At 38.7% G+C, this 16992-nt stretch overlaps 1 protein-coding gene across 3 annotated transcripts in view; it reads left to right on the top strand.

The window, feature by feature from the left end:
* Window positions 1-16992, top strand: part of LOC129722638 (protein I'm not dead yet-like) — a 34783-nt gene that overhangs the window by 15084 nt on the left and 2707 nt on the right. For all 3 annotated transcript variants that reach the window (XM_055676244.1, XM_055676245.1, XM_055676243.1), the window contains exons 5-6: window positions 16639-16706; window positions 16780-16960. In XM_055676244.1, coding sequence (XP_055532219.1) covers window positions 16639-16706; window positions 16780-16960 — 249 coding nt within the window. The remainder of the gene's footprint in view (window positions 1-16638; window positions 16707-16779; window positions 16961-16992) is intronic.

Genomic DNA, 16992 nt, shown 5'->3' with positions numbered 1-16992 from the left:
TTTTCAATTTAACACATGTTTTCTTTGATCAAGTATCCATTCAAACCATCAATGTAATTTCAACGTATACCGCGTAAAAGGAAACCGCGTAAAAAATAATCGCGTGAATTCCTGAATCTACGTGAAAAAACGCGTGAATTCCGGATTCCGAAATGAAAAAATACGGAATCCGCGTAAGAAAAAAACACCGCGTAAATTCCGGAATCTGCGTAAAAAACCGCGTAATTTCCGGAATCCGCGTAAAAATTACCACATAAACAAACCTGCGCAAAAAAACTGTAAAAAAAAGGCTACCTTAGTGAACTTTTCGTCAAGCAAGGGAGAGTAACACTTTTTCATCATTTTTTTTCATGAGTAGCTTTTGCGAACGTCTAAGCGAAAAATTGAAAACGATTTGACTTCCGCCTAAATGCTACAGACTGCCGTTAATGCATTGGTGGAGGAAAACTGAATTGTCCTTTCGAAATAAAAGTTGTCACTTTACCCCACTCGCTGATCAACTGCTACCCTACCTGAGGAGCTAATTGGCCAATCTGTCAACCGCTCTAAAAAGATAAAATACACTGAAGCCTTTTAACGCGTATTACGGAATTTACGCAGATTTCAGAACTTACGCTGTTTTTTATGCAAATTTCAGAATTTACGCGTTTTTAACGCGGATTTCGGAATTTACACGTTTTTTTACCCCAATTTACGATTTCAGAGTTTTCACGGTTGTTTTTACCCAAATGTCGGTATTAATCCACGCGGTTTTTTACTCGGATTTCGGAATTTACGCGGTTTTCAGAAATTTCTCGTTCTATTACGCGAATTTTGGAAATCACCAGTTTATTTACTCAGACTTCGGAATTCACGTGAAGTTTTACGCAGATCTTACAATTAACGCCATTTTTTACCCGGATTTTGGAACTTACGCGGATTTTTTCCGCGCTACGTGTCTCCTCGTAAAAAAAAACTTTAGTGTATCCGCAAAATTGCGAGCTGTTTAATGTAGTTCATATTTTCGCATTATACAGCCAAACCTCGGTAGAAGGCAACCTCGATTCAACGTAACTCGGTATAACGTAACTTTTACCTAGATATAACGTAACTTTTTAAGATGTATTGATATTGAATATAAATGATATAGCAACTGTTTTTGGGGTATAAATTGCTTCGAAAATATGTAGTAAGTTTTGGAACCAATGAAACCAATGCGAAAGTCCAAATGGGCATAAGAAAGGTTTTGAAATACTAATGGGTGATGGGATTAGGTTTCCACGCATCCTTCAGTAACAATTTACAGTCTTGCATCAACTTTTTTTTTGTTTGTTAAAATTTTCTCTAAAGAAAAGCATAAGAAAGGTTTCAAATTGCTGGTAGGTGATGGGAAATAGGTGTCCACGCATTTTTGCATTTCAACAGTCTTGCATCAATTAAAAAACTTTTTTTTTGCTTGTTGAAAAATTGTCCTAAATGGGCTTAAGAATGGTTTAAAATTACTGATAGGTGATGGAAAATAGGTTTTCGCGCGTCTTTGAGTAATCATTAACATTCTTGCATGAATTTAAAAAAAAAATTTGCTTCGATATAACGTTGCGGTAATGAAAATCAAGTTGCCTTATATCGAGGTATGACTGTATTACCGGTATAAAGTAATGGAACATTTTTACCAAAAATGACCAACTTTTCCCGCTCTACCCTAAGTACCGATTTATGCATTAGTCATATGTTACACAAATTTCAAAGTTCTATTCCAATCCAATCCGACATACAAAAACAAATACGAAAACAAACGCAAAACGAAACAGTAAGAATGATACCAACCGCCCTCATTCACTTCGTGTCTTGCACGTACACATAATCGAAGAGTGAACGTAATGAACGAGCGCTGCCATAGCGAATGACCGCCACCTAGAAACTAAAAAAACGATCAACTTTACTTTGACTGTTTTTTCTCTGGGCGATCGCTTGACTATATCGAGCAGTCAAGTTGACTGCGGAAGGCGTTCGCATTCATGTTTTAACAGTCAACTTGCGATCCTTTGAAAAGCACTGAGCACAATACCAAATTTAAATTTTGTTGAGGCCATATGTTTTGATCAATGCAGTTACAGTTTTAAATAGTCTTAGAATTTCGTTTCTTTTCATAACTTTTGAACCACATATCAACTTGCTATGAAATTTCTTACTTGGGAGTTTGAGAGACATACCGTTCAAATGACACTAGATATGCTCAAATAAGTCGTGTGATCTTTGAGATAATAGACTTTCGTTGTTTTTATAATTTAATACATAACGGTTGGAATGAAAATACGATTATAGTCAAATAAAATGGGAACCTATAGGAAAGCCAAACTTTTCATTTGACACTAAGATTGTTGAATTTAGTCCAGCCATTTTTGGGAAAACGAGTGAATTTGAAAAGTCACCGGAACATGTTTCTTTTCACAATTTTTGAACCACGTGTTTAATCACTATAAAATTCATCAATTAACCTTTAACTGGCCCGTTCATTTGATACCAATATTGTTCAAATCGGTTGTGTACTATCTGAGATAATGAAGTTTCGTAATTTCATATTTGGATACATTACAGACAAAGTAACAGACCGATTACATTGAAATTCAATAGGATGTAATAAGGCAGCTAGACCTTTCATTTGATACTAATTTCGTGGAAATCGGTTCAGCCATCTCCGAGAAAAGTGGGTAGGTTTAAGCAGTCTTCGGAATAAGTTTCTTTTCAAAGCTGGATTTCACATTTTTAAACATAACAGGCAAAGTAATAGTCCGATTGCAAAAAAAAATTTATAGGGTCTTATGGCTTAACTAGACCTTCCAAATGACACTGATTTTGTGGAAATCGGTCCAGCCATCTCTGAGAAACATGAGTGAGATTAAACACTCTCCAGAACACGTTTCCTTAAATAACTTCTGAACCACACGTTGAATCATCATGAAACTCAAAAGTTAAAAGTTTTCTAAGTAGCCCGTTCATTTGAAACCAATTTCGTTAAAATCGGTTGAGTAGTTTCTGAGATAATGATATTTCGTGATTTTCACATTTTTAATCATAACCTCTAAACTAAAAATCCGATTGCAATGAAATTCAATAAGGTCTTATGGGGCAACTAGACCTCTCATTTGCAATTAGTTTCATGAAGATCGGTCCAGTCATCTCTGAGAAAATCGAGTGAGATTGGGAGAGCGTTACATACACACACATACACACACACACATACACACACACACACATACAGAAAATGCTCAGCTCGTCAAACTATGTCGATTGATATACGAGATTCGACCCTTTGGAGCACTTTTAAACTTTTGGTTTTTTTCAGTGATTGCTATACCTTTCTAGGAGAAAGGCAAAAAGTTTTTTTTTGTTTAAACATTGTACACAGTAAGATTTACTGTTCGTGCAGTTGGCACGTTTTCGGAAGCTTTTTCTGTAAACATGCTACCAGTTGTATTGCGTGTTTTATCTCTTCTGTAGACCTGTAGCAATGGGTATACTTTCTCAGATCATCTTTTCTGCAAATACAAATCAGTATTTGTTGGATTTTCCCCAAGCGTAAGGTTTCTTTGCAAAGATTTTGTTTATAATATACTGCCGCGCATAGCATGTCAGTCCCATTTGCATTTTCAGCAAGCCGAGAAAAACGCGTTTTTGTGTGATTTCATACCATTGCTTCTTATGTTTATATATCAAATGCATTTTTTTTCTATAATTCCACATAATCGCGCATTATATTTGTACTCTATAGGCACCTTAATCAAATTTCTTCTATTTTATCGAGATTTTTTTTCAGTTACACAGATTTTACAACTATGTGACTATTAGTGTACAAGATCATTGTTGGAGTAGTGTCATGATCTTCTAGTCAAATATCGTTCATAAGAAACCTCTGGTAGTAATTTTCTTAAACAACTTTATTTTTTTTTGCTGCATTTACAGCTTCAAAAACATGCAAATTTATAACATATTTAGGTTTATTTATAACATATTTAGGTCGTTAGAGTAATCACGCGCATTTTCGAAAATATCTCAAATTATTGAGTATGTATTAGGTCACTTTCCATTCAAAATTATCAAAATACATTTTTAAACAATGAAAATATTGGAATAATCGATCTTTCTGAGTCAACATTTTGTAAAAAGTACGAGTTTCTGATCGTCTGGGTTGTGCTAACCTATATCAGCTTTACTGGCTATTTGTGCTAGGTCAAGTGAAAAATTTTAATTCAATTAAGTGTATTTGACGCAGTAAGAATCATTTTATGTTGTCTGAGCACGACTTTTTCCCCTAAGAAACGATCTTTAAATTTTGAAGGATTGTATGTTACTTATTATCAGCATCTGTTCACTCTGTGAGTGTTTTTTCTTCGCATATTTTGAATATGAAAATCCTAAAATTTAATCAAATTTCCGCACATGCATTTTTTTAATAACGAAGATATATATGCTTGTGAAAAATGTTTGTGGATTTAACAATCATGTTCTAAAAAGGCGTATGCATTTGATTGTTTAGAAAAAAAAACTTTCTAAGACTGATTGCATAAAACTAATAATGCATTGCAAACAAATAAAATCTTAAAAAAGACATATTTATGAACAGGAAAGGGTTTAAAATGGACATTGAATGACTAGTTTTGAAGTTTAGAAATGTCTAGAAAACAGTAGCATTAAAAAAAATTGATAAACAAGAGCTGTTTGATTTAAAAGTATCACTAGAATTATCACCAAAACCAGGGTCGGATTTTGGATTGTGAGGGTCCCCTTTTCAGTTATCGAAATTTCAATAAAGGAATACGTCAAAAAATATATAAAAAGAATTTCGCGCCAACTCAAACAAATGTTAGCAATGTCAGAATTCAATAAAACTTTGTGGGTGTGTAGGCCTTACTACCCTTAGCAAATTTACATTTTTTTTTAAATTTATCTGTACTAACATTGTAAATAGGCTGAAGTATTTTTTCGTCAATTGATATGTATCTGTATAATGACAAGAGATAGAGAAAAGTTATCAAGTGATTACTTTTATAAAAGTATCTAAACTTTTATAGGAAGTCTCTGAGCTTTTATAAAAAAGATATTAAATTTGAGATCAAATATTGATTTGAGAATTACACAAAAAGTTGAAAACAAAAAGCAATATCGAAAAGTTGATCATCTCAAAATTCTATCAAAATAATTTGTTTAGATAAATACTTTTGTTGCTTTATTTTTTTTCAATCAAAGCAAAATGGGAACTCATAAGGAAAAAAAAAATCTAATAAAAATTCTTGAACAGCATTATGGGTCAATATTTAGCAGTGTATAAGATTGTACAAGCAAAACTTTTCCTTATTACTTTAGAAGCAATTGCGCAAAATTACCTTTTAGGTAACAAATCCATTACTTAAAAAGCAACAAAATTCTTCCCCAGTCAAGTAACAACACACACTGTCATATATTTAGCACGTGTTATGAGAGTACGACTATCTAATAATGGTCGTTTCAACCACACGCAACGTCTTTTCTGTCGAAAAATGCTCCCTTTCCACCTCAAGTCAAAAAAAATCACACACCGTCGCATAAGTTGCACATGTTACAAGTTTTTTCAATCTCCAATTCATCCGGTGGGCGTGTATTAGTTCGCTTGTTGTATGCATACGGAGTAGCGAAAAAATATGACAAGAGCTGCCAAGCAACATTTTCCCCGTCATAGAGTATGCAAACGTTGATGATTTCAAAGACTTGAAAAGCGCCTTAAAATGACATCACGATCTGTAAACTGCGTTAGAGAAAAATAAAAACATTCGCTTTCTTGCGAGCTATTTACAGCACATAATCATTGGTTCATGGAAACTCATTTGGACCTGTTTGAATATACAAAACTCGTGCTCATCCAGAACAATATTCGCAACTTCGGCAACTCTGGTCAGACAGTATTACATATTTCCATTTCAAGTAAACACTGGGGGGCGAAACGAAAGTGTTTCTAATTGGACATTTGAGGTTGACGGTTGAGATTCTGATTATGTGTGGATGAAGGGAGACAAAAATGAACCAGATTGCTTCAATACAAATGCAGCGAGTGAAGTCTTGCCAACACATGCATTGCGGTGCTTGGCTGTATGTTCTCCTGCAGAAACACATACAAGCGTGTGGCCGTCATAATTTTTATTACTTTTTGTTTGTTACTTTTTGTGTATAATGCGCAGTCATAAGACACAAAAAGTAATAAAAAATTGCCCAAAAGTAATAAAATATTCCCCGTTTGCGTTGGGTGTAAAAATACAAAATTCAGAGCAGATATTTCGTAATTTGATAAACACATGACAGTTATTTGTAGTTGATTTCCTTGTATAATGTTACGTTTTTTACGGATTCTAGTTTCATTTTTGTGATCGATTTTTTTGCGACTGCGATTAAATCAACAACAAATTATCAGCGAATGGGAGTCTACCGACATTCATTGGAAAACTCAAGAGTTATGCTCATTAGTTAAGAAGTTTCACACTAAAAGCATGCAGAGAAATGTTGCTCACGTTCATCAAACTTCAATTTGGCTTTTGAAAGTTATTGACATACTTCAGAAATCATTGTAAAGTTCAGTCTGGCCCGTAATACTGCGATGACTGCATGTCGATTCATATAAAAAACTTCAGCCCTCTGCAAATGTTAGTACAGATAAATTCCCAAAAAAAAATGCAAAGTTACTTAGGGTAGTAAGGCTTACACACTGGCATCCCCACAGTCGTAATTGAGCGTATTCCTTCATAAGTTGAACAAAAGTTATAGAAGCATTTTGTTAATTTTATTTAAATTTGCAAACATCACATTCACATAAAAGATATCAAACAAGTTATCGAAAAATTAAAATTCAAAGACACCCTACAACTAACCCTTGTCTAACCAAAAGTCTTTTAATGAGTAATGAGTTTCAACCACAGAAATGTTATTTCTAAGTTTCGGAATATCTATATTCTTAGACTCAAAATTGGGTGTTTATTTTGAACGTATTTTGTGAAAACAATATTTTTTTACTTTCATCTTTACGGACAGTCTCAGTTCCATTGAGGCTCTCCGATCGATGAAAGATGTTAAGCACTCTCCGTATTTCCTGGGGAAAATACGGGAACATCTGAGTGCTTTATCCGAAAAATCTACTCAGATTACCTTAGCGTGGGTCCCTTCTCACTGCTCGATACCGGGTAATGAGAAAGCGGACTCTTTGGCTAAGGTGGGCGCAACAAACGGTGATATTTATGAAAGACCAATTGCCTTTAATGAATTTTTTACATTTGTACGTCAGAATACGATCATCAGTTGGCAAAATTCTTGGATTAAGGGGGAACTGGGAAGGTGGTTACATTCCATAATCCCCAAGGTATCGACGAACCCGTGGTTCAAGGGGTTGGATGTAAGTCGGGATTTCATTTGCGTGATGTCCCGGCTTATGTCCAATCACTATAGATTTGACGCGCATCTCCGTCGTGTTGGGCTCGGGGAGAGTGGTATCTGTGCCTGTGGTGAAGGTTATCACGACATAGAGCACGTTGTTTGGTCATGCCCTGTACACCGTGACGCCAGGTCTAAATTAATAGCTTCCCTGCAGGCCAAAGGTAGGCAGCCGGCTGTTCCTGTTCGTGATGTCTTGGCGAGCCGTGACCTATCCTACATGTCCCTTATATACGTTTTCCTGAAATCCATCCACGCCCCAGTTTAGTCCTATCCCCTTCCGCCTACATCCAAACAAACGACAAGAGCACGTTAAGACCCCGGATCCGGAAACAGCAATCAGACCCGCACGATACTCTCAAGGCCCGATGGAAACAACCCAATATGCCAGTCCGTAATATCTTGGCCCAGCAGCGGAACAAATTTAATATGCTGCTTACCTATGGCAATGAAAACCATCAAACAGCAAACCTGTGCTTTTAATGCAAAATATTCTAGCTTTAAGTGAGATTTAGTTTCAGCTCGTAGTCGGCAGCGAGGATAAAAAATTTGCTTTTAGTTATTGAGATACTTTAGAAAGTAAGCTACCAGATATAATTGGCGCCGTTAAACATTGAATTGTATTTGTGCCGTGTCAAATAAACTATAGATGAAGAAAAAAAAAATTTTTTTACTGTGTACAGAATGTTGCCGCGAAAGTGATACACTTTATACAAACCATAAAATTAAAACACATGAAAATTTTTTATCGTTTTCTTTTTATCACGTTAATGTAGTAAAGTTACAGTTGAATAAGTTCAATTCGAATCTTTCTCTTTTGCATTTGATCATGATCCGCAAACTCTTCTTAAAAGTATCACAAGCCGCACGTACGACTTCGACCAGCATTTCATCCCAGATTTTCACCAAACGGTCTTAAAATGTGTTTTACCGAACACATACCAAAATCTGGAAACCCTGTTGGCAATATTCTTGCGAGATTCATGTATCTTTTGTGTTTTTTTTTACAAAGCTCTGTATCCAAGGTCATTTTCGATTATTTTATGCATAGTTCACTATAGTGTTATGACTTATGTTCATTGCAGGAGCCATTTTTATTACCATGTTGCTTTGGTCACCGTTGCAGTCTGTACACTCCATTTTCAACCGGTTTCTGCTTAGGAACAACCATAGTAACAATATTGGTTTTATCAAAGTTTTTTAGCGTTTAATAGATCCAAAACAGCGCTTTGAAACTTTGATAAAACCAGTTTTGTTACTTGGCATGCCTTACCTTAGCTGACCAAACAGCCCTAAGCCGTAGTGTGGCCCTTGCTGGACGTAAGAGTCGTCTCCATTCTACTCGGTCCATGGCTTCAGTCCACCAGCTATGCAGTCTGCGTAGGGTTCGCAGATCGTCTTTCACCTGAACGATCCAGCTTGCCCGCTTCTTGACGGATTGGTTTCAAGAACCATCTTTACTGGGCTGTCGTCCGACATCCTTACGACATGCCCTTCCTACCGCAACATGCCAATATTAGTAGTGTGGACGATAGATGGCTTCCCAAGTAGCTCCTGCAGTTCGTGGATTATTCGCCATCTCCATGGCTGTAGAAGACTACCGGTCTGATCAATCTAGATGGTCGACTTGGTGCGACAGTGAATTCAACTCGATCGGAGCATCCTCCGAAGATCAAAATATGCGCGATTTTCTGTCATAATGCGCCGATAAACTTCTCAGCTGGTATCGTTGTTGGCAGTTACCAGTGAACCCAGGTACACGAACTCGTCGACCACCTCGATTTCATCACGACCAACTTGAACTCGAGCTGGGAGGTTAGCACAGTCTTCTCTTGAACCCCCTTCCTTTTATGTACTTCGTCTTAGATCCATTTAAAACTAATCTGTTTGACTGCGGCCTTTTGTTCGATGTACGTATCATCCATCTTCATATCCTCTGCGAAGCCAAACAGTTTGACCGACTTTTGGAATATCGTGCCACTCGTGTTATAGACTGTTCCGAAAATTATAAATACAACTTCTTTCTTGAATAAAAAAAAATACAGGATTTTTCGGGTCATTTTATTCTGAAATATAGATAATAAGTGTTTTCTTTCCAGTTGGGATTATTTTTCGTAGGATACGCGAGTTCTCTAACTTTTCTCTTAACACTACTCATAAGCTTTTGAACAGTGTGTTCTCCGACCATTTCTACCACTTTAAGCCAATCTTTCTTAAATTTTTCAACATTGTCCGCTGGTTTGACATATTTCCTCAGCTTTGCTTTGGTCAAAGCCCAAAAAGTTTCAATAGAGCGAATTCCAGGGCAGTTTGGAGGATTCATCTCCTTTGGGACACAAGTGACATTATTTGTTTTATACCACCCTAGTGCATCCTTAGAGTAATGGCAGAAAGCAAGATCGGGCCGAAAGATTGGAGGATTGTTATGCTGCTTAACCATGGGTAACAACCTTTTCTGCAAACACTCTTTCACGTAAATTTTACCATTCATTGTGTCATTCGTAATTAATGGACGAGATATTTTCCCACATTCACAAATGGCCTGCCAAACCATTACCTTCTTGCCGAATTTTTCGGTGTAAATGGCTTTCACTGGACCAGGGACATCCTTTCCCTTCGGTGAGGTATAAAATTGCGGTCCTGGCAGAGTCTTATAGTCCAGTTTTATGTAGGTTTCGTCATCCATGATAACACACCCCATTTTTTTTGGTCAGAAGTTTGTCATAAAGTTTCCGAGCTCACAGCTTCACAGATTCAGCTTGTTTTGGATTTCGTTTTGGCTGCAGACCCATTCTTTCTTTGGCACGCATAGAGTTACTCGCCGAGGTTCCAAGCTTACTCGCCACATCTCGTACTGATACTGAAGGATGCCGCTTGTAGTATTCCTTAACCTTTTTGTCCATTGTGGGATCAACAGGCCCGGGTTTTCTACCACGTCTTGGGACATCAGTAAATGTGCACTCTTCACAATACTTCTGCAATGCGGTTTGAACTGCTCCGACACTTATACCTTCTTCTCTGGCTAATTTTCTTATAGAAAGACCACTCACAGTACCCCATTTGTGCACAATTCGCTTTCTTTGCTCGGGAGAAAGGCCGCGCATTTTCAAAATTTCGCACTAAATGTTAGAAAAAATGACAGCATCTGTTTCTTTTGGATGTAAACAACAGGACGCAGCCAACGTTTGGTTGAATACCGCACGTTATTTGAAATGACGGTTGATCGTAAGTGTATTTATAATTATCGGAACGGTCTATAATCCCCGCTGGACTCGGAAGACTATCACCTCTTCGAGATTTGAAGGGACTCAAGAGTGCCCCCGATTCTCGAGCTACACACATCACTCGATCCATTATTGCCTTGACCAATCGCGTTAGTTTGTCCGGAAATCCGTAGTTCTACATAATCTGCCCTGCTGGTCTCGATCGATTCTGTCATATGCCGATTTAAAATTAGTGAATAGATGATGTGTGGGCATTTTGTATTCGCGGCATTTCTGCATAACCTGCTGAACCGCGAATATCTGATCCGTAGTGGCGCGGGCACCCAATACTACCACCACGAACTGCCACACAGATGGTGATAGTCGACGGCAGAGTATTTGGGAGAGTACCTTGTAGACGGCGTTCAGCAGATTGACTGCCCGGTTATTGCAGCACTCCAGCTTGTCGTCCTTTTTGCAAATGGGACACACAATACCTTCCATGCACTCCTCCGGTACTCCTTCTTCCTCCCAAATCTTGGAAGTGTGCTAGTGCTCGGCTCTAGCTAGTGTTTCTCCACCGTATCCCAACAGTTGGCTGGGAAGTTGGTCCACTCCAGCAGCTTTATTGTTTTCCAACCAGCCAAACTCCTCCTCCAGTTATAGGAGATCGGAAATTGGAATGCTGTTGTCTTCTGCTCGTGCAGTATCGTCCTCGTGCTCATCGCCGTTCAGATGCTCATCGAAAAGGTGTTTCCGCCTTCCGACGACCTGATACTCGTCCGTAAGGAGGCTGCCGTCCAAGCTTTTGTACATTTCGATTTAAGGTGCGTAGTCTTTACGGGTGCTATTCAGCTTCTCGTAAAACTTCAGAGTCGTTAGCTTGGTACGGTTAATCCAACGCTACGTAATCTCGGTCCTCTTGTTGACACTTTTTCGGAGGACTGAGTTTGGCGTGTTCCGTGTCCGTGGGTATTGTTCCAGGTTCACTCTTGTTGCATTTTAGCCCGTGCTTCTCCTCAAATAACTGTTTGAATTCGCCGTCAAACCAGTCATTTCTATGTGTCGGAGCTCTTGTACCTAGTAACGCTATAGTAATAGTACCAATGGCAGATCGGTTGCTCCTCTAGCCATCTTCAAGAGTAGCTACGCCAAGCTGCTCTTCCGTGGGTAACGCTATCTCTTGTCCTACCTAGGATTCATGTCTTTAATGTCGACTTTCACGTCCCGCCGCGGGCAGCTATCGTAGACCTGCTCCAGCTGCGCGTAGAACGCTTTCTTCTCGTCACCAGGCCCACCTTCATGTGAGCAGTGTAAGTTGATGATGCCGTAGTTGAAAAAATCACAGGAGGGTTGTGTGCAAAGCCACGACCGCAAGGTTGCAGTAGAAAACTTTTACACAGCTCTACTTACGGCTGTACATTAACTCACGGCCGGGCGAATCGATTCGCGCCGCTTTTCGCGTTTAGCCTGGCAGAGGCCTAATGTGCACGGCCAACACAATAGAAAGGCGTTTTCACATTGAAAATTAGACACGGCTTTACTGGAGTAACTGTTGGCGAATGCATCTACCGCTAATACCGCCGCTATCGTACGAAAGCGCGTCGTTTCATGTAGGGAATACAACGAAAAATGACGCGCGTCTAAGCACACCCGAACTGTTTCACCGTGCCGCTTCCATTTACTTCTTTATAACATCGGCTTCAGGGAAGTACCGGCTGCACATACCGCTGAGGCTGTTACCATACTGCTACTGGTACCCAAAGCTATTAACTCTTCAAATTAAGTGTTTTATTTGTCCTCAAAAGAACAATTGTTCAATTCCATATCGGATATAATGCAATCGCATCTCTGTAATATTACCGACAGTAATATTCTTCTGAATAAAATGATCCAACTTTTCCATTAGAGGAAGTACCGGCTGATGTACGGCAAAAATCTCCCCCGATCGCTCGCGTTGGCGTTCAGCCTGGCAAAGGCCTGAGACGTGGTGACCAACCACAGGGCAAGTGATTTGTTTAATTTGAAGGCAGCCACAGGCGCAACCCGCTGCTATCCTCTGTTACTGCTGAGTGCTGATATCTGCTGCTACTGCTGTCAACGTTGTGGACGGTCCATCCAGCTCACCATCCGACTGATGAGTGTAGCTAGTTTTCCAGAAACACTCTTTTATGGCCGAAGGGTGCTACGAAATAGGCTACGCCTTTCTGTTCAGTTCTACCATTTTCTAATGTTCTTCAGACGAATTATTCCACAATTCGCATTTGATTTTTGTATCCAGTGAATAAACACCGATGGTGCTCTCACACACGCAACGATTTTACCCCTAACCGTATTGCGGCTTGTAACATCAAGCGATTTCGTTTGCTCGCTGTTGCGTGTTGCATCATGTTGCAACTTGGCAGCCGGGAGACGACGAAATTCTGTTCATGCTGATTGATTGAATCGACTTCATATCAGCTCTGCATAGTCCAACTAACTGCTTTTGTTAATGCGTTCTAACAGGGCAGTTTGTTATTCAAAATCGGTCATGCTGATCACAGGCTTTGCGCTACCCCAACAGGTTAACTCAATAAAGCAAAAATTAGACAACTACAGTCTCCTCACGATTATGGATCACTTGAGAAGATGTATGAATTCAAAAAATCATTTCTGACCAATTTTATTGTTTATAAGTAATCTATAAATGTTTTCAGTCACAGAAATATGTAATCTTTCACTTCATTGAGCATTTCTTTCCATGTTTTGTGAATATTTCTCAGAAAATATATTTATTTCATAACTCACTAAATACACAGTTATGGATCACTTTTGAGAGCGGTTCTAATTATGAAACAATTCGCATCATGTTATGGATCAGCATAATGAAAACAGCTTTTGGCAACCAATTCATTCAATAAACCTTATTCAAATTATGTAATTTGAAGAAATAACATATTTCAAATCGTATTAAACATCCCGCATGGCCTGGCCACATTTTATGTGGCTTTTGAGGTTGCAGTTAGATCGAGAGTACAGGTCTGTCGCTCCCGAAGGTAGCAATGAACCATTGTATACGGTACATCATAACATTATCCCGTTTTACGTAGTTTTCCTGTCCCTCGTGCCTTGGAAATAATATTTTTCAAAGGCTCAGCACTGTTTAGCTTTCGTTTGGAGCTCAATAGAAGTTGAGAGGGTGTTTTAATCGGTGAAAATCACATTTGAATCGGAGTGATCCATATTTATAGAGAGCTATCTTGTCTCGGTCCCTATTATGGAACACTTAGAAAATAGCTAGTTTTTACAGAAAAATTGTTATCAACCATCAATATTTTGATAAATCGTGCAGAACTTACCTTGATCTTTGTGTATGAGTTATTTTTTGAACGAGAATTAGCGATTCTATCACATATGAACCTTATGAATGATGAGCGCGCTCCTTACGCTGATTGAGAAAAACCACAAATATTTTGATAGATTCTGGAAGACAATGTTTCACGCTTATAGAAAACACATCAATCTAGGAATAAGAACTATGTTTTCTGTGTTCAAAGCTAGCAAATCTGGCATATTTTACTGCAAAAATGTTACATGCCTTCGAACCGTTAGTTTAACTGAGTTAAATAGCATGAGACACAAAAGTGATCCGTAATTGTGGGAGATCCATAATTGTGGGGGGAGTGTACAACAGAATTTGGTTGCATCCCGCACAGAATGTCTGCTTGTGTTGATGCCAGAAAATGATTACCCTTAAATTACCTGTTTATTTGCCTTGAATAGGCATGTTGCGGTTCAAAATCGGTTGCTGATCGCAACCTTTGAGCTGCCCTAACAGTGGGGGAATTAATATACACGGACAACATGCACTGTGGAAGCTATTTCACATTCAGTGAATTAGACGGGCGCGACAGATTTAAATTGCTAGGATCCAACTCAGAATGCTTGCTTGCGTTGTCAAAAAATTATTAACTTTCCATGACTGGTTTATTTGCCTTGAAAAAGGCATTTTGATGTTCAAAATTGGATTTCCTGATGGCAATCTTCATGCTGCCCCAACACGGGAGAAATAATGGCAGTCAGGCGACACACGCTGAGAAGAACCGCGCTGCTCCTGAGACGTGGTGACCAACCACAGGGCTAGTGCTGCTGCTAAGGAAGGACGACTGCTGTTGTCGCTGTCTAGAACTATTATGAGCGGCTTCGGCTGAAACAGGCTCTTATATAGGCCAAATAGCATGATTTCAATTATTAGCATTTGAAATTGGACATTTTTTTCTCTTTTTCGGTTTAAGATTTTCATTTCACATCCCTATTTAGCTGAACTTCCTGAGAGAAGTATTCTACTTCAAAACCGGTCCTTTATCCTGAACTTGCACATCCTTGCCAACGCAATCGTCATCACACTTTGGCGCATCTTGCCCAGTACTATGAAGCCGGTTCCTAGCTCACTGGTGGTGCTACAACTTTGGTCGAAAGTAGCCGCCCGGTGCTCGCTTTTACATAACTTCTGTCCTGTCCAATAAAGTTCCTGTAGCACTACGACTACGCGTGGATGAAGCTTGTCGTTGATTATCTTGTCGCATCCCGGAAAGCAGAGCGATTTGCAGTTCCATGTCCCAAGTTTCCAATCCAGTATTTCGTTGCCTAGGTTACGTTGTTTGTAAGATATTGTTTTCAGGGGCGGTTTGTTGGGCCATCCCCAGCCCTCTGTATCGCCGGGAGACCACCCTGTCAGCTTTATTAAGAGTCCCACGCTGACACCAGGACGTTGATCAGCCGCTCCTAACATGAATATCAAATCATTTGGTTATATTCTGGCTCTCCAGAAATGTTTGCGTTTTTTTGGTGTAGGGCGAAGATGCCTTGTCCGATCAAAGCACGTATTCTCCATCCGAGTGATGTTTTAAAATGAATGGAATCAGTATTTTATGCTAACAGTCTTTCTGGTACACTTCCTGCTAAATGGCCAAACCGCTTGATTTTCACCACGGCTTCCGTTATCGAATATTGCGTTATAAAACATAACCATCGATTCAAACTTGTGCTTGAACTTGAGTACCTAGTTGGTTTGTCTTTAGTAGAGAGTCGGTTGTTTCCGGGTCTCAAGACTTCAATAGAGGCAAGTAGCTTTCATCATCCAGAACGACAAACTTTCTGCCGTACCGAGTCATCTAGCGGCATTGGGATTTCAAGGTTTGGATTTGATCGTCAATGTACTCTGGTGATCTGGTTTATTTTCTATACACTATTCCCTCCTTTTTTAAAGTCTTCGAGATGAATGACTTCGAACAACGGGGCTCCCTGGTTGCGTCCCAGCAACTTACCGAATTAAAAATCAAAAGTATAAAATATTTAAGTTTCACTTTGACTGATTATAACTTTCAAAACCCAGCACCCGTGCGCACGATTATGTTAGCTATAAATTCGTATTTAGTTATTTATTTATTTATTTGCAACTACCAAGAGACATAAAAAACTAGTCCTAATGGTTTTTAATATAAAATATAGTTTATTTCGCATTTTGAAGTTTGCACAACTTTGTTATGATGACTGAACTCTAACGAAACTTTTAACTGCAATTCGAATAAAAAAAATCGTTTTCTGTGCACTGAAATGACTTTAGAGTCAACTCAACGATTTTTGCCTATGAGAATGACTTTTCAATTTTAAATCAAATGTTTAAACAAAATGAAACGAAAAGCAGTAGCATGTCCTAATTATATATAAAACATTCCTTTCTCCAATTACATAAGTAAAAATATGCTTATCAAATCAAATTGAAATTTTAGCTTCTATCGCAAATGCGTAACCAAAACATTTACTGGATCAGTGGGCACCAATTCACCACTAATTGCACTGATGATTGATGCTCCTCATAAAAATGCTATAATCTATTATTATTGCTCTGTAAATAGAAACTCATTATCGTTAACGTCAATAAGCCTGATGATATTTCGAATCAGGACGTAATTTCAAATTGTGAGTGCCCCTCCATCTTTTATTGAAAAAAGTTCCATTCCAGAGTTAAGAAACCATCCCGAACGACCCTTTGTTACTTTTTGGGTACAGCGTATGCGTCCAGTATTGGAGGTAAAAAACTTATTCCTGCTGTATTAACTTCTCAGAAAAAACAACCATTTCTTCCGTGTTCCGTTTTTTGCAGGATGTGGAACGATTGTCGGCTCCGGCACGAATCTAACCTTCAAAGGACTGTACGAAAGCCGTTTTCGTAATGCACCGTCGATAGATTTCCCAAGTTTCATGTTCTTCAACGTTCCGTTGATGCTGTTGAACATTATTCTCGTTTGGTTGTTCCTACAGTGGCATTTCATGGGGATGTTTAGGTGACATTTCTCATATTCATACCAGTTCGAAC

Source organism: Wyeomyia smithii, chromosome 2 (genome assembly GCF_029784165.1).
Source record: "Wyeomyia smithii strain HCP4-BCI-WySm-NY-G18 chromosome 2, ASM2978416v1, whole genome shotgun sequence".
Taxonomy (NCBI): Eukaryota; Metazoa; Arthropoda; class Insecta; order Diptera; family Culicidae; genus Wyeomyia; species Wyeomyia smithii.
The sequence above is the reverse complement of the archived record's forward strand: the minus strand, read 5'-3'. Positions and strand labels throughout refer to the sequence as shown.